Raw genomic sequence first — 27,819 nt, forward strand, 5'->3', positions numbered from 1 at the left:
AACTGTTTCAGCTCCATAACAATTGTTGCCTTCAGTGGCTCCTCGTAAGCTTGTAGGCTACTTAAGTTATTAAAAGCAAGAACTTTTCTATTCACTATTTTTTTTTTACAGTAGATTAGTAGGTTTGAACCAACTCGTTTGAGGTCATCGATACACTATAATTGAAGTTCAGTATATAATAAATATCATATAATAATTGTAGGTTTTTAGTTTATGGAATACATCACTTTCTTGGGTTGTTCATGTGCGCTCAGCTCATAAGTGCACTCTTTCCCACAACACCTGAAGGCAGCATGACACGTGACAGCATCTGACAGCTCAGAGGAGGAACAACAACATGGCGGTATGCATAGCTGTGATCGCAAAGGAGGTAAGGACAGCTGTTGTGAAATTACTCAATGATTTTTACAGGTCTTAAAAACACATTTAGTTTCAATAACATGATCTACGTCTTCAGGAGCTAACAATTTCCTTTGTTGGCAAGAAGGTCCAGCAGGCTCAAATACCCCAACAGAGCTAACGTTAGCCAGCTAGCTAACAACATTAGCTTGTTCCAAGCTAGCTGCTGTTACAATTGGTATCTTGTTAAGATTGTTTGTGAGTTGTTGAATTGCGGTGTTTTTTTAACAGACTCGTTTTTCGTGTGTTTTTACTCTGTTATTTCCTTTTCAAGAACTACCCGCTGTATATCCGAAGTGTTCCCACCCAGAATGAGCTGAAGTTCCACTACACAGTCCACACCTCTCTGGACGTGGTGGAGGAGAAGATCTCAGCAGTGGGCAAAGCCATGGGAGACCAGAGAGAGCTGTACCTGGGTCTGCTTTATCCCACTGAAGACTACAAAGTGTATCCATCTGTAAAGGGAGGCAAAGACTGAAAGACAGTTGCTCCGTCTTATCTGTTCGTCAAATTATTTTTCTTTATGTTGTATGGTTGTAATTAAAATGTTACCTTACATAACTTAATATTAATAACGAAAATACTGTAGATTAAAATAGTAATTGAGTTAGTGGAACTGGAAGCCTTTTCTGTAAATGTGCTCAGGAGAAAGCATTTTATGGGATTCTTGACTCCTAAACCAGATATGGATATGTGACCAACTCCAAGGTGAAATTTGTCATTGTTGTGGACTCGTCAAATACATCTTTACGGGACAATGAAATCAGAAGTGTAAGTTGAGCCCATCAAGTACCTAAGCATAATCAAAGCCAGTCCAACTTGCTGTTACAATCAGTTTCACCTTAAATCCTTGATAGCCTAATTCTCTTGGATATGGTTTGATTTCAGTGTTGCATTTTTGTTCAGCTAGTTGCAGTGGCTCCTGAGAAAGCCATATTTCTATTCCTTGACACACAACTACAAACTTCATCCTTTTTGTGTCCGGTTGCTGATCTAGCTTAATGTGTGCAAGCGCACAATCATATCTTATTGCCGTCACTCATGCCTCAGGTCAGACCTTATGGACCAATAGAAGAGTGATACTGATTGCCTGCAGTCTCGCACCATGGGTTATACTGTAATGGGTGTCTAAATTAATGTAAGATAATCCTGGAAAAGCTGCTACATTATTGTAAAAAAAAAAAACGTGTGTGTGCAACATTTTTTTTTATCAGTTTTTTGATAGGCCCACAGTTTATAAGTGCAGCTTTGATGCAGGCTAGGGAGGGTTGGGTTTGGGTTGGAGCCTCTTTGGGTCATATCAGCCTGGCTTGAATTTTTAGGCCACATCAAAAGGCAGCAGCAGAGTGGCACCATGAGTTGGTTCAAAACCCATGTTGGCAAGCATTTGCCCTGCTTAAGTGTCCCCAAGCAAAACACTAAATCCCTGCCAGCTCTGGGGCGCTCTGACCCTGAGTGAAAAGACAATTTCCCTGCGGGGATCAGTAAAGTATCACATTAAATGTATGATAGTCTAACGGCCCAATTGTCCAGGTGAACCTTGTCATTAAAACTGAGGCTGCACAATTAATCTGCATAAAATAGACTATTGGAACTTTGACATCGCAAGAAGCTTTTTCCATTCCCCCCCTCAGAAAGCCATTTCAAGCCTCATAAAAAGGCATTCTGGGGTTATGCAGGATCTTAGGCATAGAAATGAAGTTTCATATCGGAAAACTTTAGAAAACATAGCTCAGGATTAACATACACACACACAAACAAGTTCTGACCTCATATCTAGTTTTTGTCTAGTAAATTTGTGACAAACTTGTTTGCTAAAAGCATTTAAAATACATTTGACTTGTCTTGAACGCATGCATATTCTTTGGTTTCTTCTCAGTTTTTGAACAGTCCAGGATACAGCTTCTTTTTGTTCCCTTCCAGATGTTCAGAAAATTACACAACTCATTTACTGATGTGATGTGCAACCCATTCTACAATCCCGGGGACCCCATTCAGTCCAAGTGAGTATTGAGGTTAAAATAAATATATTCATCTGTATTCTGCTCTAGCAGTCTTTGTCTGATTGTTGACCAATCATTCTCCAGGGCCTTCGACGGCATTGTATCTGGAATGATGGTGCAAGCCAGCTGACCTCGCCTCCAGCCTTACTCCTGAATCTCCACTGTACATAGCACCTCTGATCTTCTTTGTTTGTTTATATGCTGCCTGAATGAAATGCAAAGTCTAATAAACTTAAAATGTCATACATCAGTGCATGTGTGGGTCATTCCTTTACAGATACTCTCACTCTCACGGAGCCTATGAGTAAACGAAGCACAGGACCAAGATTATCACTTGTTTTATTTATTCACTTATACAGCAAAGAAATTTGGTAAATTATACATTATGGGGGAAATTATAACAAACATTACAATACAGGCAGCAACATAATACATTCGCATCAATGTATAAAAACAGCAAGATGCGAAACAGCATAACATTTGAAGATTGTCATGCATTCACAGATACTGACAAGCTTGTAACGCAACACCTTTGCAAATGATCTTAGACATGACAGAGCTGAGCACTTACAAGTTTCAGCCCATGCATATCGCAAGTAAGATATAATACAGAACATAGGCACAATTACAACCTAGCAGTATGAAGTGGAGACTTGCATGGCTCAACTATTCAAATGCTTGACAAGCAAAAAACACCAAACTTGACTTGTTAGGGCTACAGTGCCAAAACATCCTTCAAAGGCTGTTACAAACTAAGAATTTGTTCAAGTCCCACACTCGCCCGCCCACCCCCAGTTCTTCACGTCTCCTCTTACCTACTTCACATGTTGACGAGAAAACCAGATCGTCTCGCTGGACAGCTTTGGAGTCATGAAGAACTGACGCAAGGATCAATGGCAACTGTGTTCCTTTTGGTGCTGAAAGGTCAAAACTTGGGAAACCAAACTTCTGCTGTCCATTCTGGCCCTTTGACATAGTACTTAACCCAGCAATGATTGGAATCAGATGTTCCTTAAAAGTATCACTCAGTTTTATTCCCCCACATTGGTGTGCAAGCAGTTATGCTAGCGCTGTTGGGGGTAGTGCTGTCCACTGGGCCCTGCCCCCGACTCCTCCGACGGTGGGGTGATGAGAAGAAGACACGGGTAACGTTTAGGTGTCTGCTCACGGTACTCCAGGTGTCCCCACTGTCTCTTCCCCACTGAGGGGCCTCCGTAGTAAGGGTGGGGCGCTGGATGGAGCGGCCTGGCTGACTGGTACCGGAACCTGCCTTGAAAGCCGTTATGGTAGCGGGGCGGACGGAAGCCTCTGCCTCTGGAGCGGCCACCTCGGGGCCCGCCCCGGTCTGTGGTGCTGATGCCTGGCATGTTGGTCCTCTTAGGCATCACCTGCAGGTCAAAGGACACAGCAACAAACTTCACATCCCACCTTTTTTTTTTTTTTATAAAAATGTTCAGTGTGATTGATGTTGTTTACCATTTACCGTTTGCCATTCAGCAGTGTAGAATGTGACCTAAAGACAGGTGATAACCAATGTGTACTGCAATTGACTGGTGTGTTTTGAAGGAATAATTGACCCAAAATTAAATTTCAGTCATTATCTAGTCATCCCCATCTCATTCGAAACTCCATCAAAGTTAGCCCTCATAGCTCCAAAAATGTATAAAATGTCCATCAAATTTCTCCAAACAGCTCTTGCGCTAAGTGTTTTGAAACCAAAAAACTGCATTGTGGGCCCGAAAGTCCAATATCTATCTCTTTATGACCTGTATTTTCCTCACTGACAATGCTTTGTTTTCCCAATGGGCCTGGTTGCACATGCACCTTACAGTAACCAGAGTGCTGCAGGGTGTGTGTGCAACTAGAGCATTGTCAGTGAGGAAAATGTATAATATAGAAGATAATGAGGACCCACTGTGCAACTATTTGATTACAAAACACCTGGATTTTGCTGCACAAGCTGCTTGGAGGAATCTGATGGATATTTTATGCTGTTTTTTTTGGAGATGTAAAAAGATGGCCCTGTTAAATCCAAAAGTTTGGATTAAGGCTGAAATGGAACTTGTTGTGTGTCGTGATCCTAAGAACTTCAATAGAGTTTCTTCAATAGTTTCAACTGACATGGGGGTGAGTAGATAATGACTGACTTTTCATTTTGGGCTCAACTAGTCTAACATGTAGTCTAAACCCAACAAAGGCTGCACTCATGCATCTCACCTTCAGGACTCTGCCTCTGAACAAGGTCTCATCCAAACCAATAGCACTCTGCACAGAGTCTCGATCAGAGAACTCAATATAGGCAAAGCTGTGAAAGGGGAAAAGAGAAGACCAAAATTAACTTGATGCTGGATAGCTGAAATTGCATGCAATATGCTTGACGTTTTATTCTACAGTCACGAAAGGCTCCAAAGTAAACCAAAAAGCCCACAAACAGTGTCAAGTAAGCAGAAGAACAGTTTGTTAAGCATGCACAAGTTAAACCCACCCCTTGGGATGGCCAGAGAACCTGTCGCATAGGATGGTCACTCGGTTGACGGGACCACAGCCATTGAAATGGATCTCCAACTCATCTGCAGTAGCTCCATAATCTACCTGGGATTTGTTCAACAGTGTGTCAGATCAGAGGTTCGGGGAAAAAGAACAAAAACAAAAACATACACTCAACATGAAACTTGATAAAGGGGGAGGATGTACAAGTCTTACATTGCCTACATAGACTGATCTGTTGTCTGCATCTATCCTCTCCTCATGGGTCATATTGTAGAACAGCCCTGTGGTAGGAAACAAAAGGTAGTAGTGCATACACTGCTCTTACACATGCAACATAGAGAATGCATTCATGTACACAGAGGGGACACTCTGGGTGAGATCAACACATCCATTACTTGAATCATTCTTTGCCTCTTTCACAACAACACATCTGAGACAATCTCAAATTCGCCCCCCTCAGACTGCCATCTATGTTGTGAGGAGGCACCAAGGAGGGATGGAGGAGGGGGTGAATGGGACGAGGAGAACCACAGAGGCAGAAAATAGCCACGGGCAGCGAGGAGGACCCTTCTGGATCTCTGGGGCTCACTGCTTCGTCTCATTGGGCAGTGATGAGGCACATGTGAACGCTGTTGTTGTGACCACGGTGAAGTGTCCCAGGTGTTAGCCAGATGGTGAAGGATGTGGCTGCCTCACCTGCCTGGAGGCTGCTATGCTACACACCTGGCTCAAATATGCTGTCAAAGCTTCCCAAACGCGTAATCAGTATTTAGCTGTATGGCAATATGGCACAGCAATAGAACCCAAGAACAACCATTCAGCTGAAATGCTATGTGACTAATGTGGGCCGATAAGACCTACTGGCTGTCTTACCAGGCTGAGGGCTGCTGGATAGGAGCTGCATCTCTGCAGCCTCACACTTCTCCTCCTCCCTCAGTCTCTCTGCCTCCTCTTCCATTTCCAGCTCCAGAACCCTGGCCTTGATGGCTGCCAGCTCCTGAGACACACAGGAATGGAAACCGAGGCATACATACAGTAAGCTGCTGTGTGTGTGTGGGGGGGGGGGGGGGGGGGGGGGGAGACTGTCATTTTTTTATTTATTTTTTTGCTCCAATTCAACTGAGCTGAGGTTTCCAGACTATAACTCCACGTGAAATAGGATTTTGCATCAGTTCATTCAATGCCTGCAGACACACAATACAATTCAGAACCAAACAATGCCCCATATTCCCCCCCCCCCTGGAAATGCGGACTGTGTTTTAGATGCACACGCTTTTATTAACTAGCACCCACAGTGCACCTGCGCGTGAGATGCGCTCCATGCCGAGCTAGTGCCCTAATGTGAAATCCGACACTGCTCCGTATAACATGTTACACACGCAATGTGCCTCGGTGTTACCAGTTTTTTTTGCACAACATGCCATTGAATGAAATGTAACCATAGCACACAGCGTACGTTTGCACCCGGTTCAGTCCGACGTGACATCGCCCGACTGATGTGCAGACGAGCAAACGTGATAGCACCCCTCAATATTCACTGCAAATACAATGATACTTAATCTCACTCACCGGGTCCTCGGTGAAATGCTCCCCGGTGGACTCGCCCTCCAGGTAGCCGAAAGCCTCCTGATTTTCCGCCATGCTCACTGCTCAAACATGGCATCTGCCGAGCCGACCCTGCAACGCCACTTCTCGCCAATTCAAACGGTAGCCTACACAATTTAAAGGCCAGTTGTGTTGTCTTTTCTTTTTTCTTTTTTTTCTTTTTTTTTTTTTTACTTCTGTTATCAGTCCTTCACCAAAATGCACTCCCGAGGAACAACAGTAAATCGACTCCAGCTTTCAAGAGAGCCGGAATCAAGCGCTCCCAAAGAAAGGAAACAGCTAGGGGAAGATGGTCTACACCGACCTGACAGCATATGACTGGTAGGTGTGCTGATAGGTATCACCTGTGGATGGGACTGGTTGACGTGTCAGATTGATTGACAATTGAATTAAGAGACTTTCTCATCCAGATCTGCATTCACTCTTACGAAAAAGAAGTATAGAAATCCAATGATAAATTGGGTGGACACTACAAAAAATCACAGCAAAACTTTAGGCTATAGCTATAACTATAATAATACCATAGAAGAGAGAAAATACCATTAAGTCTGATTTAAGTCTGGTTACTATAAACTCACTATTGAGTACCACAGACACACTCCCTATTGGAATAATATAGGATTATTATAATGATTTTTCATTAGGGATGTTATTTAGCTCTATAATCATATTACTGTATGTATTTTTAATATAATGTAGCCTATTTTGAATGTTATGTAGACATGAGGCAATGCAATCTGAATATCTTTTGAAGTTTATGTAATGAACTTTGCATTATTAATGATCATTATTCAGTAATTTAATAAATAAATAAACTACCCAAAGAACTTAGCCTAACAGGATGGCTGACTTGTCTGCTGAGAGTAGTAATTCTCTAATTTCTTCTGTTTCATCTCAGAAATGTTTACCAATCGTTAAATCAAATGAGTAATACACTCACAGAAAAGAGGAAAGACAGTGATGAATATTTCATTTCATGTTTTAATTACACAGTTACATTGTTCAACACAGACATTAACCTGAATTAGAATGTTTTACAGCTTCACACATCCAACAGAGCGAACAGTTAAAGAGCGGTAATAGCAACAGGGAGGAAAGCATGCAAGAAATAAATACAAATCAGAATTTAATTCTTCTGGCACAGTTCACTTCATCTAAAAACGGTAACGGGACCCTTGAAGAGGAAGAAAAAAAAAAAGAAGATCTTCAAAGCGCCAACCTTTCCTACAGAAACATGTTTTTTTCTGTAATAATGTATTGCACAATACAGTATATAATGCTTCCCTACACATATAAAACCAAACCTTGTTTTTCCATTTATGTAAAGGTAAAAACAGGACCATCCTGAGCCATGGCTTTTGGGAAAACAACAGCTGTATCCGCTATTTGCCATTTCAGCTTCCTACTGTATTTATCAGTGCTTGCTTCACAGGAAGGACGTGTGTCACCATCACATCAGATGAGCCTTGAAACTTCATTGGTAGAATTATTGGTAGGGTTAGGGAGAGACAAATGCCAACCTGCAAATATTTGCCTTTTCTAAACATGCGTTTTGCCCATATCACGTACACTGTATAATAAACAAATAGAAAAGTGGCTGATGAAAAATGTTTGGAGACCCTTGGATGGTTTTCACAACAGAAGAGCCCTTATGCGTTTGCCATTCTACAACATCTTCACAGAGTGCAGAGAAAGAATATGACACAAAACACCCCGACCTCAGGACAAATCTCATTTGTTTCACAACTAATCTCACACCCGGCTGAGTAGAACATCATTGACCTGATCTACTCCATCCTATCCAATGACATCAGAGGATCCCAGTGAAAGACGGGTAGACCGATACAGCTATGCACTCCTTTTGTGGGACTGTCCATAATAGCCTCATGTCCCACCACATCCACCCCCATACAAGTGTCCTAATGCTGGGCCGTAACTCGGAAGCATTTAACGGCAGAAAAAAAACAAAAGATAGTTGTAGCTTTTGGTAGGATTTTGGTCATTCATAAGTGGTCATTGGGTTTGGCTTTGTTTTGTTTATCTGAGGGCTTACTTGCAGACAAGGAGGCACACACAAAGCAACTTAGGATTGAATGGAATTGCCATTACAACTTCATTTTGATGTGGATGTGATATGCTAACACGGTATGTTTTACTCTTACTGCAAAAAGACTAAGCTGTTGCTACATCTTCTGAATCGCTCTGCCACTAAGTCTGTCTGGGATGTTTCATTAAAGCTCTGGAGTTTTCAAGTAGTTTACTTTGCACAGAGACACGAAGAAAATATAATAAAAAAACCACACACAGAGACACACACCCACCCACACACACACACACACACCACCACCGCCATTCACACACAAACACACCCACCATGCATTCATTATATCTCTGCAAGGCTTTGTACTGTAAGAACACTCAATCAGTAGGCTGTTCAAAAGAGATGCTCCTGTTGTTTTAACAGAGGCATTATTGAATATTTAGACAACAAGCGCTTTGATTGCTTGAATAACTACTCTACACATTTGAAATTCAGCCTATTGGTTGAGAGTGTTCGTCACTCTTGTGCTCTGAGCTAGTGTGTATTTCAGACACTTTGGTTAACTGGTATAGTGGAGTTCTAACCTCATTATTTCTGGTCTAACAATACACACCATGTCAAAGCCTACTATGGCAATGCAGGAGTACTTTGGTCTTTGCTTTTATTGGTTTTGGACTACAAATGGCATGTCAGGGTTTGATTCTGTGTTCAGTTTGGTAATATGCACACTGGATATATGTATAGCCTGTGTTATATAGAGTGTAAAGAATCAGCAGTGTCAGTGTTTTGTTAGAGGGCTGTGATGATCAAAAAAAGGTGAGGTGTAGCGGAAAATAAATAAGTCTTTCACGTCGTCGGTAATGGCAATTCCTTTCAACGCCTCAGTTTGCTAATTTTCTGACCGATTCATATCATTGATTTTGAATGTGCGTTTCCATGTCTGCCCTCAGCCCAGCTTTCAAAGTCCAGGTCAACCTCTCCTGGTGGTTAGCTGTATGGTCACAGGAGGTAGCTAGTGTGAGGGGGGCTTGTGAAGAGAGGTTTGTGGTAGTAGTGGAGGAATCAGACATGGGACACAGGGGGGGACAGGAGCAAATTACACAAAAAGGCTGAAGTCAATCCCATATCCAGGTAACTTATAACACACATACATAAACACCACACGCAGATGCAGGGGTACCTTGCAGCTTATCTCATTTGAATTATATATTATGTTTCAGATAGGCCAAAGGAAAATAAATATACATTATATGCTTTTTTTTTTTTTTTTGATGAATTAAAATAAGAAATAAATGCTGACCAGTTCAGCGGTTTCATTTTTACTATGTCACTCACTGTAAAAAAGAAAATTACCTTTTTTTTTTTCTTTTTCAAGTTTGGTCCATGTATAGAAGTATGAGGCCAAGTGTGTATGGTTAGGGTAGTCGATATTAAATTTGATTGAGCATAGCTGCTAGAGGCCCTCTATACTCTTGGCTTGGAAAACCCCCCCCACAAAACATCAGTACAAGATCTTCAGCTTTGAACTATTAGTCAATCATGTTCAAACTGCATCTGTACAAATAAACAATATGCAATAAAACCAGAGCAACGTTTAAAAGATTGGGTATCAAAATCAGCTTTGAGGTTAGTTTTACTGTAGCTTAACACTGGTGTATCATTTACGCCTACAGTAAATGTAGGTGATGGTTTGTCCTGCACCTGGGGGAAACAAACACACCTAGCCACACACACACACACACACAGGTCGTTGAGGACGAAGAGAGAGGGCCACTGCAGTGGCACTGGAGCCCAAAGGATGGCAATGTTTCACACTGATTCACAAGACTAAATAGACATAAGGAGGCAAGGCTTGACTTCAAATCCCAAATTTGGTATGAAGTAACTTAGCTAAATTTGTAACCGGGCCACCGCTTTTTTTCCCTTTTTTTCTATTCACCATTTGGGCTTTTTGCCATTAGCAGGCTGCAACACACTGTTGAGTTCCCTCCAGTAGGATGTAAACTGACCTGGGGTGGATGAAGCACAGTAGATGACACTGACAAGATTTAGCCCCAAATAAGCCATCCAATACAAGTTTAGAAAATTCAGGTGAAACTCTAACATCATAGTACTTGTCAAAAGCTTTCTTGCAATACTATGATGTGGATGATTTGGCTAGGATGATAATGTTTGGCCTAGTTCACAAAATGTTCCAAGAAATCTTGTAGTGTCCATCCACCCTTGATCGGTTTTCATCCACTTTCAGCTACATGCATCGTGGTTCTTTATGGAACCACCTGACCTCTGTTACCAACAGTCCCCTCTACACAGGGTCATGTCACACTTTGATTTTCAGTGAAAATTGAAAGTGTTTAAATGCTATGAGAAAAGGCAATTGATAAATTTGAGAAACAAATGAACTGAGAGAAAATCATATTCTGGACATAAAACTTTAAAGGTTTCTGTTATTTGGCAAACACATTTTTGGACCTCTTTAAATACTATGTACATTCACATTAAGTTACCGATGTTACTTTAAATATATTTATATGTATCTATATTATATGACACCCTATGGGTAGTTGCTGAGGTTCCATTCAGTAGCTGAATTCTCTTCATATTGCACCTCCGTCCTCTCACTGTCTTACAATGCGAGCAATACAAAATATTCTACAAGAGGGGTTTCATCTCATTAATATAGATACAACAAATCAAACAATAAGTACAATGGGGCTTCCTCTCATAAAAGAGTGTCCTTACTCTGACTTCACTGTTCAGCCCAAACTAAAGGAGGAAAATGAAAGAAAACAAACCAAAACAAAGTCCATCTTTCCGGATATACACAAGGGCAGCACATGTGGACATCAGCGACAAGAGACATTATTGAAAAACGGAAAAGAGGAATAATATCTACAAGCAGGTTTGATCCCTTCCCACATAACTGCTCAGAGGCTCTGTCCAAAGCAGGCTGGGGTCAGGGGCGGACTTGAGTCAAGTAGTCGGGGAGGAGCGTACGAGGGAGGCGAGGGGAGGTAGAAAGAGAGAGGAGAACCAAGTCTACACCGCCCATTACAAGGCTCTTTCATCTGTTTATCATGCTTTGGAAAAGGAGGGAGAGAATGGAAAAGGTAACAGCAATTCCTTGAAATATCTCCTCATCGCGGAGCTTTTAAAAAAAACACAACTTAGAAACAATCTTTCCATACTTCTCCATAGTATACAATGCTTTCTTGGACAAGGTTTTCAAGTTTGTTTTGAGGTTTTTTGGCAGCTCCATTGCCATGTACTGTATCTTCTTCCCTTTTTTTTTGAGGCCGTGTAGCTTTTCCTTTCCTCTTTTTTTTTTTCTCTCTGTCCTCTCTGTTACCATTCACAAAAAAATCACACTGTGGCAGGGTTTCCATCCGTTTTATTCAGTCTTTCTTGTAGGGCAAGTTCACAGCATTGTCCATTCTGGTATTCACTAGTCTGGGCCATCGCTGAGGAATCGCTGTGGTTTCATCCAGACTGCAGGAGGCAGCTGCAGATCATAGCAGGTCACAGTCTTTGTCCGTCTGACTATCTCTGGGTCCCGTTCTGCAGCGTCTCTGCAGCCCGGACCTCTCAGGGCTGGCTTATCTGCTGAGGAGGTGATGTTGCTTTGCGTTTGGTTATAAGATGAGTGCTTCTCCTTATCTCTTACTTACTCACTTTGGCAGTGTAATACAAAGGTTTGGATCATGTTATTTTTCATCTTTGAATTCATTTGGGTTCACAATGGTGCAGAGAGGTGAGTCCGGTGTAGATTTTCTTGGCTCGCTAGCAAGGTAGTTAACAGTTTAAAATTTATTTATTTTCATATCATCATCATCATTATTATTATTCATTTAGAATATTTGGACTTTTCTTTACTTCCCCTTAAAGCCAAAAAAGAAATGTCTAATAAATAATTAGTTGTGTTTCTGAGGAATAAATCGCATCATATATTTTTTTTCCCCCTTCCCTCCTCCAGTAGAAGAAAGGTGTTATGTTCCTTGCCTGTCTCCATAAGGACAAGTGCCTCTTCAACGAGAGGTTTGGACTGGTAGTGCACATCTTGGGGCTGAGCATTGTTCTGTCATTGGTGCTGAATTAAAGGGAAATCCTATCCAAGTGCTAATCAGTCTAGATATCTCCTCATCAATGTTGCTTTACCACAGTCTTTTTTTATGTAAGTGCCCTGTTCAGTTAGCGTTTACTGGGCTTATATTACTGAGGGCACATCTTAGTCACATCTTAATATCAAAGCTCACGTTATCAGCGAACTCGTCTGATATGTTTCTGTTATTGAACACAGGGAGAGGAGACACTGCACTTTCCATGCTTTACACTACACTGAACCCCAGACTGGAGTCTTTATATGTGTGGGTGTGGTTGTGAAAGAGAGAGGAAGTCTGAGGGACAGAAAAAGTGTTTTTCAATTTTTTTTTTTGGGCATGTCAAGGAGTTGAGAAAACCAGGCCATCATCAGGTAGCTAGAAGAAGTGATCAGCTCAGAGAGCTTCAGATAAGAGGGAAATAGGGCATGAAGTAGGGAAAGAGGAAAGGGAGCAGTGTGCGATGAAGATTCCTCAGTTTGGTTTTGTATGGAGTGTGGGGCGCTGCAGCATCAGTGTGCAGAAGGGGTCAAGGGTCAGAGGTCAGCGAGAGGTGGCGTCCAGTAGGGCGGGCGTAGCTGGAGTGGTGGAGCGAGAGGCACTGCTGGAACTGCTCTCCTTGGGGCTGGCAGAGACACTTCCACTGCCGCCGCCAGCCCCTCCTCCAATACTGGTCTGGCCTGCCAGGGACAGGGGTCCAGGAGGGGTGCTCTCTGAGTGGGTGGGAGGCGCGCTGGAGGACGCTGAGGAGGAGGGGGTGCCTAGAGGGACGCTGCTGCCCCCTGGCAGCCCCTGCAGGCCCTGTCCACAGACGTGGTGGTGCTTCTCCCAGTCTTTGTGTTGGCAGAAGGAGCCGCAGTAGCGAGCCGTGTTGCAGCCGCTGCACGTCTCACTGGCTTTCCGCCCGCAATTCCAGCAGCTCTGGTGAGACAGTGGGGAGAGAGTGGGTTGATAAAAATAAGTCTCTTTGTCAGGAATATATCTTTTTACTTTGCATCTCAACTGTTACGCCTAACGTCTAAACATGCCTCTAATAGATAACTGTTTAGTTTTCTCCTTAAATTTGAGTTGAGCCCTAAAATGAGACTATTTTGTTATCTGGTTTTATTTCGCTAATCCTGTATTTATTCTCTTTCTCTTTCCATATGGATTTGATTTTAGGGCTTTAAGTCCTGGTCGGAGGCCACTGGTTTGTGTTACCAGCAGGTGGTGGTCAACTGCTCTGTAATGGCCTCAGCCTGGCATTCTGCTCCAACCATCTGGGTCTGTCTGCCATTATTTACACAGGCAACTGGACTGCCTCCGCAATAATGAAATGACAACATGGTGCTGCGCCAAACCAAGAGCAGCCAGCTGTATCTCTCAGCAAAACCATCATCAGACGGTCACATTACACATTACAGGACTGCTGTAGAGGAGCAGGGGGACAAAGCGTGGGACGAGGGATGGATAGAGCAAAGGAGCGGGTGAGTGACTGAGTGAGGAGTTAATGAGCGAGTGAGGGGGGAAGGTGGCGAGGCGGGGGGTCTGTGATGCTCACTTCGCTAGAGTCCTCCTGCTGGTTGATGACGGTGAGCGCGTCCTCTGAGGCCTGCCTCTTGGCCTCGGCCAGTGCTCTCTCCATTTTAGAGCGCTCAGCTGAGATCATCTCATGAGCTTTCCTCTCTGCATCTGACACTGCCTTCTGCAGCTCTGACATCGCCTGTCTCTTCACCTCGTTCACTGCCTCCTCTGCGGAGAAAGAGAGAGAGAGAGAGAGAGAGAGAGAGAGAGTGTGGTGTTAGCTCCTATGACCACTGTCCTATTCTGCCTGCTCTGTCATCCTTTATTGAGGCTCTCTAAGCTCTCTGCTTGTTGTATCTCAGCTAACAGATGTACATCATCCAAGATTTAAAACCTTCTGTCGGAATAAGAAAACAGCCAAACTTAAATAATTAATTCAAACACGTCTGGCGACAATCATTTCCAGTGCTGACAACAGCAGATGTCTCCAAAGTTTTGTCACCAACTTGGCTGTTCACCCAATGTTCTGGGATTCCCTGATTTTCATGATTGCCCACCTGCCATCAGAATACATTTTGGTAGAAAATCGAAGAAAAACCTAACAGTGAAGACTGAATAACCTCCTATGAGGGGTTCCTATGAGGTAGACTTGATAGTGTGGCCTTTTGTTCTACCAACACCAGCACATATGAGTGAGGAGGCTGTGTTTTCACAACAGGCAGGTGTGTAGACTCCTTTCCAGATGGCAGTCTAAAATAGAAGCTTCTTGAAGCTCCTTCTCAGTAAGAGGCAGGAGTTTTTTGCCATCTTTTATTTTTGGCTCACGGCAAAGACATATGTGTTTTCCAGATCTCATACTGCTGTAGGATGTACTCATGAGAAAGGGGTTGCCAAATATGCAATATTTACCATTAAACAGAGTCAAATAATAACTTGATGTATCACGATCACAAGGAATGACTTCTAACTGCATACAAGGGCCAAGAAAATGTCATTTTCATCCAGCATCAAAGACAGTCAAATTTTGTAAGATTCAGACCTCCTCCAAATATGCCAAGTAGAAACACGTGCACATACACACAAGATAAGACTTAAAAGACACGCATACACACACACACACACACAAATGGCCCTCCAGGTGTGTCCACGTAGGAGGTGAGAGAGCGATACTCTTCTCTCCATCGCTCCCTATTTCCTCCAGTCAGTGTTTGTGTGAGAGTGAACTCATAAATAACTGTCACATTTCCTCGCTGCTCCAGCCCAGTTGTTTCAAAATACTGCACAAAAAAACAGGTATGGGTAGGGGCCTTATCCACACTTAGGTGAGTATGCATGCATGGCAGTGTGCACACGTTTGTATGCGCTTGTATGTGTGTGTGTGTGTGTGTGTGTGTGTGTGTGTGTGTGTGTGCAGGTATGTCTGCTTACAAACTGCTGAAGTAGTTAGTATTCTGTCAATCCTGTCAACACCACACACACACACGTCTCAATGCTTTTCTTCATCGTGTCTTTACCTTCATCCTTCATTTCATTTCTCCTCTTTTTTTTCTTTTCTTATACCCCCCCCCCACACACACTCTCCCCCCAATCACTATCTGCACTATCCTGAGCTTCTCAATTATCAGGCCTAATGCATGCACCACTAAGATTAGTTTGCAAATTTAATTAATTCTTATCAAGGAGACTGCATAGCAGATGCTGGGGCAATTAGCACTTAATGGAAAACACGGGGGCAGCAATATTAACGTTTTAATACCACAGGGATTTGGCAGGTCCCTGGGACACGTTTTTTCTGTCTGCTTTTTCACACTTCATATCTTATTTTTCAAAAGCACTGCAGTCTCTCAACCTGAACCAGACCAGAGAATACGTGTCTGGTTTTAATTAAAAGGAAGAGGTGCTGCAGCTACACCAGGCAGACAAGCTTGCTGCTGAAGCAGTGGTGAGATGGGAGATGGTACACAAACACACACACACACACTCATATACACTAGTGGTGAGATGGTGGGAGTGAGGTGTGTTACTCACCCTGCTTGTTTTGGAGGTGCTTTAGTGCTGGGGAGAGCGGGATACTTGTAGTACCTGTATGAAAAACAACTGCAATTAAAAGAGCTTTTTTCTGCTGGTGAAAATGCAGCACAATATTTTGCCGACAGCAGCAGCATCTTCCCTCCACAGGGTATTTGAGTATGACTGAAACATAATAGTGCTGGGACTGGGGAGGAACAAAGGCTGAGCCAGATGACTCCTGGGATGGGCCCTATCTAACATGCAGTAGGTATACAGGAAGACCCAGGCAGTGCAACACTCCCACCCGCTCCACCTCTGGTACCAACTGAGCCAAAAATAATCATTAATCAATGTCAGGATATCTTTGTGTCTGACAAGACAAAATACAATGATCCCAGCTGGTCTGCATTTGATTCAATTCCATAATAAGTTTATGTACTGTGCATGCGGCTAGAAAACTGTCACAATGAAAAGCAATAAGACATCAGTGAGAGTCTCTGTCTCTGGCCAGTGGAGACCAGTTAAGCTGTGACCCCGACCTGTGCTGTGCTGTGCTGCTGCGGCCTGCCTTGGGCCAGGTGACTGCATTTTCACTGCAGGTTTAACTGCAGTGGCCTTTCATAGTGGTGACAGATGGAGGGCATTTAGCCCTAATGACACAAAGGGCCTCCAATCCTCTGGCCTTCTGGACCTACGGCTGTAAGGCCTGTGTTCTGTCTGTCTCAGGCAGTAGCCAGGGTGAGGGCCATGAAGAGTGATGGTGGTGATTGTGTGTGTGTGTGTGTGTGTGTGTGTGTGCACGCACAGTTGTCTTCCTGAAGACAGTAGAGAGCAGGGGAGGGGGCTGCTTGGCTCTTACCAGCTTTCCTCCAGATCTCTTCAGGCAGGTATCCTGAGGCCGGCCTGTGTAAGAAGTCTCGGTGGATCTCTGAAACACACACACAGGCACACACTCCGTCACAATTACACACACACCGAGACAGACTCTTGGCCTCTACAAACACACATCCAAATCTCAGCTATCACCAGTCTCCCCTAGTTTCCAAACCTATTTTTGGGACCAATACTAAATATGTGTGGCAACATCACTAACAAACTGTCATCAACTTTTTGAACCATTTCTGAGAAGGAATGGGGAAGGGAAATTTAGAAGTGAATACAAATCTTGACTATGAATGAGCATGCAGGTAGCATAAGGGTGCAATCAGTCTTTTAAACATCCAGGATGTTGCAACTAGATTTTGTATTACCACGCAGTACTCATTAAAATCAGCAAATTTGCAGTAAAACATCTTCATCTAACTGACTTATGTTTTTAAATTGATGTATTACAGCATAATCCAAAAGAGCTCTACCTGGATCTGAGTGTTTTGAGTTGCCAAACATAACCTGCGTGTGTCTGTCTACCTGTCTGTCTGTCTGTCTGCCTTTCAGCAGCGGTGGAAGTACCTATGGGCTGTGACTCGCTGCTGTTAGCTGTGTTGGAGGAGGAGTTGTGGTGAGGAGTAGGAGGAGGAAGAGGAGGAGGAGGAGGAGGGCGGTGCTGTCCGTTGCTCCCACCTTTTTTCATCTCCTCCACGTCGCTGTAGCGCCGTATCCAGTGGTTCATCTCCTCGCGGTCGGCCTCCTGGCAGCGCCGCAGCACCGTCAGGGAGCGGCGCGTCTTCTCCACCATGTCCATGATGCAGTTCAGCAGCTGCATTGGGAGAGGATGAGGATAGGTTAATACCATCTGCTTTGCATGATAAATGAACAGAGGAGAAGAGTTTGTTAACAGTGCGCCCTTGTTGAGAATGTAAACACCTCCCACACACACACACACACACACACATCCCAACCTCCCCAAAGAACAAATAGAATAGAATAGAACAGAAACTTTATCATCTACACATGCGGAATTCACTCAAAGCAGAGTTTACACAACAGACAAGACACAATAAATGCATAATCAAACACCAAAGGTCAGGGGGACAAAGCCTCCTCAGATTAACAAACACTCCAGAAGGAAAGAGTTACTTTTGGAAGCACTTGGAGTTGTAAATCTACACACTATTTTGATCTGTCCCAAAACACATACCGCCTAGCAGACGTGTGTGTGTGTGTGTGTGTGTGTGTGTGTGTGTGTGTGGCTGGGTTTCTATCTCTGTCTGTTTGTGGGTGAGTGCTTGTGGGTGTGTGTATGTGTTTGTCAGTGAGTTTCAGCGTCTACACTGAAGAGCACTATAACAATAATGTAACAGCTGGGCTGCTGATGAAAAAGTTGAACCAATTCATTCCACCCTTCTGCTCCATCCTCTGCCTACTCCGCCTCAGCTTCGCTCTCTTTTTTCTCTCGTTCTCTCTCCCCCCCTTTCTAAACATCGTGTCACTTTTTTCACCGTGCCCTATGTTTCCATCCCTGCCCGGTCTGCTAAATGAGTTTAGCATGGTTGACATTCAATCCATATCATTCCTCCCATTCATCTTTCCTCTCTCTTTTCCCCTCCCTCCCTCTCTCTCTCTCCCCTCTGTGTTAGCTATATTTATTTCGGTGAAGTGTTTCTAATTTGGCATGGGTCCAGGCCTGGCCGGTTCCCTCCATGACTGCAGCCCTTGTCTCAGCTGCTCTCCCCAGCTGGAGCTGCTCTCTGCTGGGTCCTGAGCTCCATCTGGGGCCTTGTGCGTGTGTGTGTGAGTGTGTGTGTGTTTCAGTGTGTGTGTGTGTGTGTGTGTGTATGTGTGTGTCCTAGCCTTCACAAAGTTGGGTTCCATGCCTTATGTGTGAGCAGGAAGCCAGAGAGGTGTCTGTTGTTAATTCACCACACTGACACAGACCGTCTAAGGTCAGCTGTCCATCAACTCCTAACTCAGCTGCGACTGAGGCTCTTCTGTCTGTCAGCAGCTCCCGTCCCTGTTGTCTGCATCTCATCTTTAGCACTAAAACTAACTTTTAGCCACCCACTGACATGTTAGCTCTCTGTACACTGGTCAATCTTAGAGGTGGTGTATGTTTATGAACAAAAACAAAAAGGAGGTCGGTGTTAAACATAGCTACCCCGTTGATGCGTACATTATCAAGGTGCTTCCACTCCTCTGCCCACTCTCGATCTGTAAGACGGTGATCAATCACCTCCTCTTGGCGCGCTCCATGCACCGCTGCAACACAAACACACAGGACAGGCCTTGGTCAGAATCAGCACTCATATACTGCACTATATACAGCAGATGTCATGATGGCTAAAACCACCTCATGTAAGGGGACATTAAGGCTCTAATGCCAAACAACAGCTAATCCACAATAGGATATTTTATAAATTCCACCTACACTTCTCTCATGCCTACTGCACTCATAGAAATTTTGATTTCAAAGGGAAATAATTGGTGGCAGCCATTCAGGGACCCATACCGTTGGCCTCATGCAATCAATTTGGCTAGGAATTCATCTCTTTCCTTTTGGGAAAGCAGAAGGAAGGCATATATGGGTTCCCACTGTGGCGGTACATAGGCATGTATGGCTGTGGGCTTAATATAGATGCACTGCCACAAGGATTATCACACTGGACTGACAACTGGCCTTTGTTCTTTACATACACCACACACACTCACGTACACACACCCGCTCACTCTCCCACTCCTTCACCGACTACATAACTGTGGACTATATGACTGCAGATCACTCTGAATGCTGAGCGGCTCTTCTACCTGTCTGCCGGTGCCTGTCTCGGGCGTCGCGGTGCTCATTGTGTCTGTAAGCGTCTCTGTAGTGGTGCGCCAGGGCCATGTCCTCTAAGCGGTAGTGCTGGGGACCCGCGGGGGGGTTGGGCGGGTGGGGCAGGCCGTTGGGAGGGTGTGTGGGAAGGCCGTTGGGGGGAGGGTGGGAGGGGAGGCCCGTGCTGGGGCTGAAGCGTTGGCTGGGGCTGATGGTGCAGGGCCGCTTAGCCAGGTGCTCCGGGTGCAAGCCATCTCTGTCTGAGCTGTCTTTGGTCCTGAAGAAGGGGAGAGGCAAGTGGATTAAAACAGTGTAAAACATTAAACCCCAAAAAACAGTAATAATACGTGTAGACCAGAGTCATAAATTTATGGGAGCTGGGGGTAAAAATGCCCTTAAAAGTTCATGAAATGCCTATGAAATTAAAAATGATGATGATTATGAGTACGCTTTTTTTGCATTTCTCCCTGTTCTCATATTATTTGTTGATTTGAATGCATGAATGCGACTACTGTCCCCCATGGGCCACCGTAGGTGATTCGTGGGAGCCTATGAAAGGGTAATTCATCCCAGTGTGTTCTGCGAGAGAAAAATTTTGTGTGCCAACAGAGAACAACTGAATACGCAGCTTGAAGCAGTAGAAATTGTTGGCACCACACAGCCACCAGTAGAAGAAAATGCCGACCTCGCACGAATCACTGCATCAACAAAAAACATAAAACAGCCGATATTGTAAAAAAAAACTCAACAATTGAGGGGTGGAATTTGGACTGGTTGGGGACAGAAACTAAGGCCTGCCAGCAGTGAGGAATGTGTGGTATATTATGATTTAAAATAAAACAAATATTAATGATATTGCAATATCCAATATGCAATGTGAATGTATTATTTCATAGTTCAACCAAAATTCCCTAAAATCACATCAAGAGAGCAAAAATGCCCCTTAAATTAATTTCTTACTCTTCTATACTCATATTGTGAGGCAAAAACTGACATGATTAATTTCATGGTATCCCTGTTGGTGTCTGGGTGTGTTTGTCTAAGTTGGTGAACCAGTGTTTTACTGATATAAAGTATCTGTGTATTTGGTATATTGTAAAACTAGCATCAGTGTCATATGTCAACCAACAGTTAATGTGATTAACAATTCACAAAGATGGCTTAACACTTCTCCTCTGGTGTTACAGTTAATGGAGGGGAATAAAAATGATCATTCAAGAGTGTTATTGTAACACTAGATGCAAGGAGACTTGTAACATTCCTGAGTGGAATTACTATTAAATTAGTATCTCCTCTGTGGAGAAGGTGGAGAGTGCTATGAGCCACATGCTGTAAATGATTTATATAGTTTATATATCAGGACGAATCATAGCTCACTTAAGCATAGAAGTATGATAACTATTCATTTTAATAGATTCTACAGTTTTGTAGACTGCACTTATTTTAAGAGGCACTAGCAGTTAACATGAATTCTGTGTTAGAGTTCAACAACTCCCACATGGCACACACACACACACACACATATACAATACATATATCCCCACTGAGCGCTGCTTGTTGTTCAGTTAAGACAGTGCCCCTCCAAAGCTTGTGCACAGCTGTGCACCATATGTAACGGACAAAGCAAAGTCCAACCATACACACTGTGTCTCAAGCTCTTAAGCTGAATATCCCCCAGCCCACTCTTAGATTGCAAGTATAGCCCCCCAACACCTCTCCCTCTCTCTCTCTCTCTCTCTCTCTCTCTCTCTCTCTCTTTCTCTCTCACTCAGACCTATGGAGCAATATGTGCTGAATACTGTGTGTTCGGCAGATGTTTAGTGACACTCGTTTGTGTCTCTGTGTGTCTGCCTAAGTCAGTGTGTGCGTGTGTGTGCACGCGCGCGTGTGTGTGTGTGTGTGTGTGTCTGTGTGCATGTGCGTACATATGTGTGTGTATGTGTTTTCAAGCCATCTGGACAGTTTAAATGTGAGTGTTGATATTAATCTGTTTAGCTGGATGCAATAGCCAGGCATTCGGATGGAAATCACTCTTTATCATCCTGGGGATCAAAGGCAAATGAATGCAAGTGTGCCACATGTAGACGATGTGCGTTTATGTGTTTGTGTGTGTGTGTGTGTGTGTGTGTGTGTGTGTGTGCTTGCACTCACTTATCCGTGTGTGCATTTTGTGCATGTTTGTGCCTTACTCATACACATCCCTGGCTCCAGTATCCTACAAATCACAGGAACAGCTGGCCCACCGTAGGTCCAGCTCCACCACCCCCACCCCCACCCCGCCTAACCCCCACCCCACCCGCACCCTGCCCGCTGTGCACAAGCCAGAGGTTGGGAGGCGGAGGTGTGCGGATTACAGTGGGATTGCACGTTCCACTCCAACCCCGGTCCTCCACCCCACCCCACCCCACACACCCACCCCACCCCCACCCCCCTCAGGATGTGCTCAGGGTTAGGGTCAGCACATCACACCATCTGGACACATCTCTGACATATGGACAGCTGCTGGGAGCCCGCAGGTCAGGCAGTCAGAGAGCGAGAGAGAGAGAGAGAGAGAGAGAGAGAGAGAGAGAGAGAGAGGAAGCACCAGGAAAGAAAGAAGACAAGCAATTGGTAGAAGAGGAAGGGGAGGGAAGGAAGGGGAAATGCCAGTTCATCCACTGGATAATGCAGGATGCTGGGGAAAAACAGGGGACAGTAGCACACTGTAGTGCACTGTTGGTCTTTCTGTCTGTTTGTGGGTTGTGCTGAGGACATCTACTGTAGTTCCTCCCCTACTCTCTCTCTATCTGCCTCTCTCTCTCTTGCTTCTCTGCATTACTCTCATCCCTCCCTCCTTCCCTCCCTCCCTCCCTCCCTCCCAGACAGCTGGCAGAGCTCGCCTGGCATCAGGGCTGTCCAGACTTCCGCCTCCCGCACAGAGGATTTATAGCCTCCCCTTGTCGCTTGGCATTCTGAAATACCCAGAAATAATTCATTTATAACACTGTCTGTGTGAGAGTCTGCCAGTGTGTGCGTGTGTGTGTGTATAGCAGGGAGAGACTACCTGTCAGGGGTCCTTCTCTTGCCATGTTCATTGATCTCCAGCATGATCTCGGAGGAGTCTAGGGGCGAGCTGGCGTTGGCGTCCAGGAGAAGCTGCTCGTGTTGGGCCAGATACTGGGCCGGGGTCTGCTTGGCCAACCTGGCACAGTGGAGCAACTCTCTCTGCAGCAGGGGCAGATTTGCCTGCAGTGGGAAGGAGGGAGAAGAGGGAGACAGTAAGAAAACTGTGTCGCCATCTGTAGATTTTTCTTCTGTATGTTATGTAAATGTAAATCACAGGACGTAGCTTCAGTGCTGGTTTACAGTGTGGATTAGGAATGAGATAAATTATGATAAACCGTAGATATAATATAGATTTATTGAAGCGATGCACTGTAGGGAGGAAGAGCGTTAAGTGGAAATGGACAAGAGGCGAGCTGGAGAGTCGTAGTGGGAGGACAGATAGGGTGAGAGTGAAATAATGCGAGATTAGGGCGAGAGAAAGAGAGAGAGAGAGAGTGATAGATGAAGAGACAGGATGAGATAAGACAGGTCCCTTGACACATTCCTCTGCCATGTGTCTCTCTCTCCGGGGCGTGCTGATGTGTATACTGTATGCATGTGTATGTGTGTGTTTGTGTGTGTGTGGCAGTGCTGTCAAATAGCTCTCTCAGACCTGTCTGGTTGATAAAGCCCAGCCATTGCTGCCATGTCCCAGATGTGGAGGCTCACCGCACGCCAGGAGGTCTGACACACACACACACACCCATTCGCGCGCGCGCACACACACACACACACACACACACATGCCACAGCCCAGAATGCACTCAAACACATCCCAACGCTGTCCACACTCAACATCATGACTACTAATCTCTCATAATGAGCCAAAGCTACAAACTATGAGTAACTGGCAACTTGGTTACTTTCACTGTAAGTAATACTGAGTATATATGTCTAAATAGCATTAACTACCACAATATATACCTATAGGTTTCCAGCTCAGACCTCAACCCCCCCCCACACACACACAAACATACACACACACACACACACACACACACCGCCATCACCATATGACCCCTGTGTGCCCCTTCTGTTTGGAGGCCAAATAGGAAGGAGCGCATGGGACAGGAATGTATACCCAGGTCCTCACCAGGCCAGCAGAGACCCGAGACACACCGGGTCAAGCCATGCATACGTACATACACATACACAATCGAACACGCACACGCATGCACACGAACACACAGCCAGAAACGCCTCTTAAAGACCACGTGCCAACGCGCCCTGTTGCCACATTACCCCATGTGTTCCATAGTCAACAGCTGGTGCGGTGACTTGTGGCCCACATCGCTGCTATGAGTATGCATGTGTGAGAGTGTGTGTGACCATGCTGTGTCTCTGGTGTATGACCATAGAGGAAGAACAGTAGGAAGAGGATCGGGACAGAGGCATCGGCTTAGCTTCCCCAATCAACATCTGTCACCCCCCCCTCCCTCTCCCTCTCCCTCGCTCTCTTTTTCTTTATGCACATTACACATGTGGCAGTTTTGATGAGTCCGGAGCACTGGCCATATGGACAGGAGCAGTACGTTATGTGTTTGTTACAGGTTTGATTTATCTTGTATCAAATCTGTACACAGGCCTTACCTTCAGGAAGGGAATGACGAAAGGCCTCAAGGGGAAGTTGGTGGCCTCTTGGAGTTTAGAGTGGAACTCCTCGATGGTGAGAGTGGAGTTCTGTGCAACACAAGACAACAATAATAAGTTGTAAACAAACGTTACAAAGTGCTTGAACAGAACAGATAATAAAAATGTCACATTAAAGAAGTAATAAATGCATTAACAAATGGACAAATTAAATTGTATAACACATGGTGGCGTTGGTACAAGATATATTTCTGATACAGAAAAGCTCATTCATTCATGGCTCTGAATTCTATCACATTGTAATTGTTTGCTCATTCCACTTTCTTCTACAGTAATTAATAAGTGTAAACAAATTAAAATTACTTAGATTTAGAATGCTAAATATTACACAGATACAAACTCATTGTAGAGAGCTGCCAGTGTCACTACAAGGCTTAGATCAATACTGTATAATGGTCTGTATTATTATCCTCAGTTTCAGTGGAGAGTATTAGTCTCACATGGTGTACGTTAATTCAGAGGCTTTTCCATCCTGCCAAGAATAGAATTCTGGGTGAAATACTGAATATTTGAATAAACAATTTCATGAACATGGAAAAATATAAAGATTCTCTGCAGAAAATATCAGCTATTGGCAGCTTAAATCCAAAAATATCATATCTGCCTTCAAAGACCCATATCAGTCAAACCTTAATCACTGCGAATGATTGCAATATTTCCATTCAGTATGCTATTACCAGTGATGACAACAAGGCATTACAAGGTAAGGGGACAGAGAACTGGTATGAATGCATGTTGTGTCATTAGAATAACTTATTAGAAGGACTCCAAATAGATAAAGTCAGTACTCACCACCAGCCCCAACACAAGGCTGCGCACTCTCTCTCCGATCTCGGGCGATATGTCGTTGCCAAACTGCTGCAGCGTGGTCAGGAAGCGCTTCAGCTTGCAGAGCTGCCGGGCCCCGCAGGCCGGGGGGAGCTGCTGGTTGGACAGTGAGGCTGTCGAGGACATGGCAGGCCCGTTACTGAAGCCGTTTGGAGTGGAGGGAGCGCCGTTCAGCGACGTAGGAGAGTGGCTGCTCCCGTTCAGCACTGCAGATATACACAGAGGAAGAGACAAGGTTAATCGGGTCTGTACTGTCGACTATCTTTCGATCTTCAGACTGGTCATATTCACTGGTGGGGTGGGGGCAAGGCGAGGACACGACGTGCACCCTGCAGGTAGAGGTGTGTGTGGTCACGATCGAGTGTGTGTGGAGCACACATTGGAATACGGTAAACACACGCAAATTTGACCCCACACATCCATGCCTACCCAATGCAGAAGATGACTTCACTGCTACAGTTTTTATGCCGGTTTGACTGAAGGCTGTGAGTGTTTAGGTGTGTGTGTGTGTGTGTGTGTGTGTGTGTGTCTGTGTGTGTGTGTGTGCGTGTGTGTTTGCAGTAACTTCAGCTGTCTCACAAGTGGGACCATTTGACTCCCCCTGCCCTCCCCATCTCCCCTCATCAGTCTCTTCCACCCCGCTCCTCACCCTCTGCCTCTCTCTCACTCACTAGGACACAACTATAAGAGGAACTTGTTAAAGAGGTGCCAAAAATAGGCCTGTGGCCTGTGTTACTTTTATTCCAATAGCAGGTGTGTTGCTAAATCTGGCCCTGCACATGTCCACCAGCTGAAAGTAGATTTGCAGCTTTAAGGTTCAGAATAGTCCAAGAGTGCACGCATTCATACACATATATATAATCACTCACATACACTCCTAAATGTGTGTACAAACAAACACATAAATACACAGGAGTACACACACATACACTTTTGACCTTTCCCTGTTTTCTTATTTTCATATCGGACCCAAATGATGACACAAGATGAGTCTAGACTACACTGTCACTATCAGTCTAAGATATGATTTATGTGTAAAACACTCCCTTCATTGGTTAATTATGTTCAAGTACTTTTGTGATATGCCAACAAGCTCTACTTCCATCTGGCCCGTCTCTCTTCAGTCTCTCTTTTTTCTGGTTTATATGCTTTTGCGTGCATTACTTCTTTGTTTGAATAACAGAATGTTATATGGCTTTCGCTCAGTTTGAAAGTATACAGTGGCCTTTGTATGAAATGCAGTCCTGTACCTATAACTAAATGTCTGTGTTTCATTATAACAGCATGTGGAGGAGCTTAATGTTGAGCATGGCATCCAAACTCCTATGATTTTATTACTGCTACAGCAACTGAATCTGGTCAAAATGTATCTACAAGTAACAGCATATCCTGTACTCTTATTTGAATACATATACAGTATGCTTGTTCCAGAGTCTAGTTCCCATAGTTTCTCTCAGGCATGCTTGTTGCTCTAATCTGTGGGTCGAGGGCCTGAACACATATGGACTAACCCATGTGATCTTGGCAGGCAGCACTTGTGTTCTGGTTTTGGAGAGAGAGAGAGAGGTGCGAGGAGAGAGCTACACTGGTGACCGTCCGCCACAACAGGTGAAACAACATTGCCTGTCATTGCTATATAGGGAAGAAAGTAGTCTACACACACTCCACAACGCCACCCTGGCTGATGTCCCCTCTACCACTGTTGCCCTACCAGCTGGTAAACAACACAGACACGCACACACACACACACACACACACACACACACACACACACACACACACACACACACACACACACACACACACACACAATGCCACAGCCGCACTCACACATGCGCTCAAAGACACTTGTCCCACCAGCAAGGGCATTCTGCACACCCAAAGATACACACAGAGATAGAAGCCTGCAGAGACACACACCTGACACACAAGTGGCTTCAACACTTGTTCACTGAAACACTGAAGAATCACATATTTGGAATCCCTCACTCCTGACTCAAGCATATAAGGTGTTCATGACAGGTGAGCTAAGAAGGACAAGTGACTAAAAGGCATGCCAGTTTTATGCATGGCATTCGAGGCAGTGCAGTAGAAATGAACAGTCAGTGCATTAATGGATTCAACTTGTTACAGACTGCAAATTGGCGTCTTTAGTGCCCAATTTCAATATAAAAGCATGCCCGTTCTATGGAGGAAGATGACTTGGACTCTAGCAGTCTTACACCAGCTGGCAGGTGTAACTCTGGTGTTGAGCTTCTCTGATGCTCACTGTGAAATGAAGAGGTAGAGCCAGTTCCAGTGCTAGGCTGCTGATACAGCGCTCCTACCAACTCACTGCTTTTCTCACACCCTGCCTGGTTTCCTGCCTGTTATCATGACGCTACAGTGCATCCCAATGTTTAAAGTGGTAGAAAACATATC

General features: G+C 44.5%; 3 protein-coding genes across 5 annotated transcripts; 1 reads left to right on the top strand and 2 right to left on the bottom strand.

Moving 5' to 3' along the window:
* The first annotated feature begins 287 nt into the window (after window positions 1-287).
* On the top strand, window positions 288-2,652 carry trappc2l (trafficking protein particle complex subunit 2L). Of its 3 annotated transcripts, none has more exons than XM_071519696.1 (5): window positions 288-370; window positions 674-846; window positions 1,083-1,170; window positions 2,323-2,402; window positions 2,487-2,652. In XM_071519696.1, the coding sequence occupies exons 1-5, from the start codon at window positions 338-340 to the stop codon at window positions 2,530-2,532; spliced, it is 420 nt and encodes a 139-aa protein (XP_071375797.1). In that variant the 5' UTR covers window positions 288-337; the 3' UTR covers window positions 2,533-2,652. The 3 variants fall into 3 exon arrangements, with proteins under 3 accessions (XP_071375797.1, XP_071375798.1, XP_071375799.1); XM_071519698.1 differs by having other exon boundaries at window positions 338-370; window positions 710-846; XM_071519697.1 differs by lacking the exon at window positions 2,487-2,652 and having other exon boundaries at window positions 2,279-2,402.
* Window positions 2,653-3,466: 814 nt separating this feature from the next.
* On the bottom strand, window positions 3,467-6,533 carry pabpn1l (PABPN1 like, cytoplasmic). Its single transcript, XM_071519702.1, has 6 exons — window positions 6,462-6,533; window positions 5,766-5,889; window positions 5,106-5,173; window positions 4,888-4,994; window positions 4,620-4,707; window positions 3,467-3,790 (listed from the first exon to the last, which is right to left on the bottom strand). Exons 1-6 carry the CDS (start codon window positions 6,531-6,533, stop codon window positions 3,467-3,469), a joined length of 783 nt encoding a protein of 260 aa, XP_071375803.1.
* A 948-nt stretch (window positions 6,534-7,481) lies between these two features.
* cbfa2t3 (CBFA2/RUNX1 partner transcriptional co-repressor 3) lies at window positions 7,482-25,821 on the bottom strand. The gene is made up of 11 exons (XM_071519683.1): window positions 25,816-25,821; window positions 25,363-25,656; window positions 24,511-24,600; window positions 22,880-23,061; window positions 19,830-20,113; window positions 19,183-19,283; window positions 17,598-17,844; window positions 17,008-17,076; window positions 16,167-16,220; window positions 14,176-14,366; window positions 7,482-13,556 (listed from the first exon to the last, which is right to left on the bottom strand). Exons 1-11 carry the CDS (start codon window positions 25,819-25,821, stop codon window positions 13,179-13,181), a joined length of 1,896 nt encoding a protein of 631 aa, XP_071375784.1. The 3' UTR covers window positions 7,482-13,178.
* Window positions 25,822-27,819: the final 1,998 nt, after the last annotated feature.

This window comes from Centroberyx affinis, unplaced genomic scaffold (assembly GCF_046629955.1).
Source record: "Centroberyx affinis isolate AG114_WGS23_722 - 3 ecotype Tasmania unplaced genomic scaffold, CSIRO-AGI_Caff_v1 ptg000722l_1, whole genome shotgun sequence".
Classification (NCBI taxonomy): Eukaryota; Metazoa; Chordata; class Actinopteri; order Beryciformes; family Berycidae; genus Centroberyx; species Centroberyx affinis.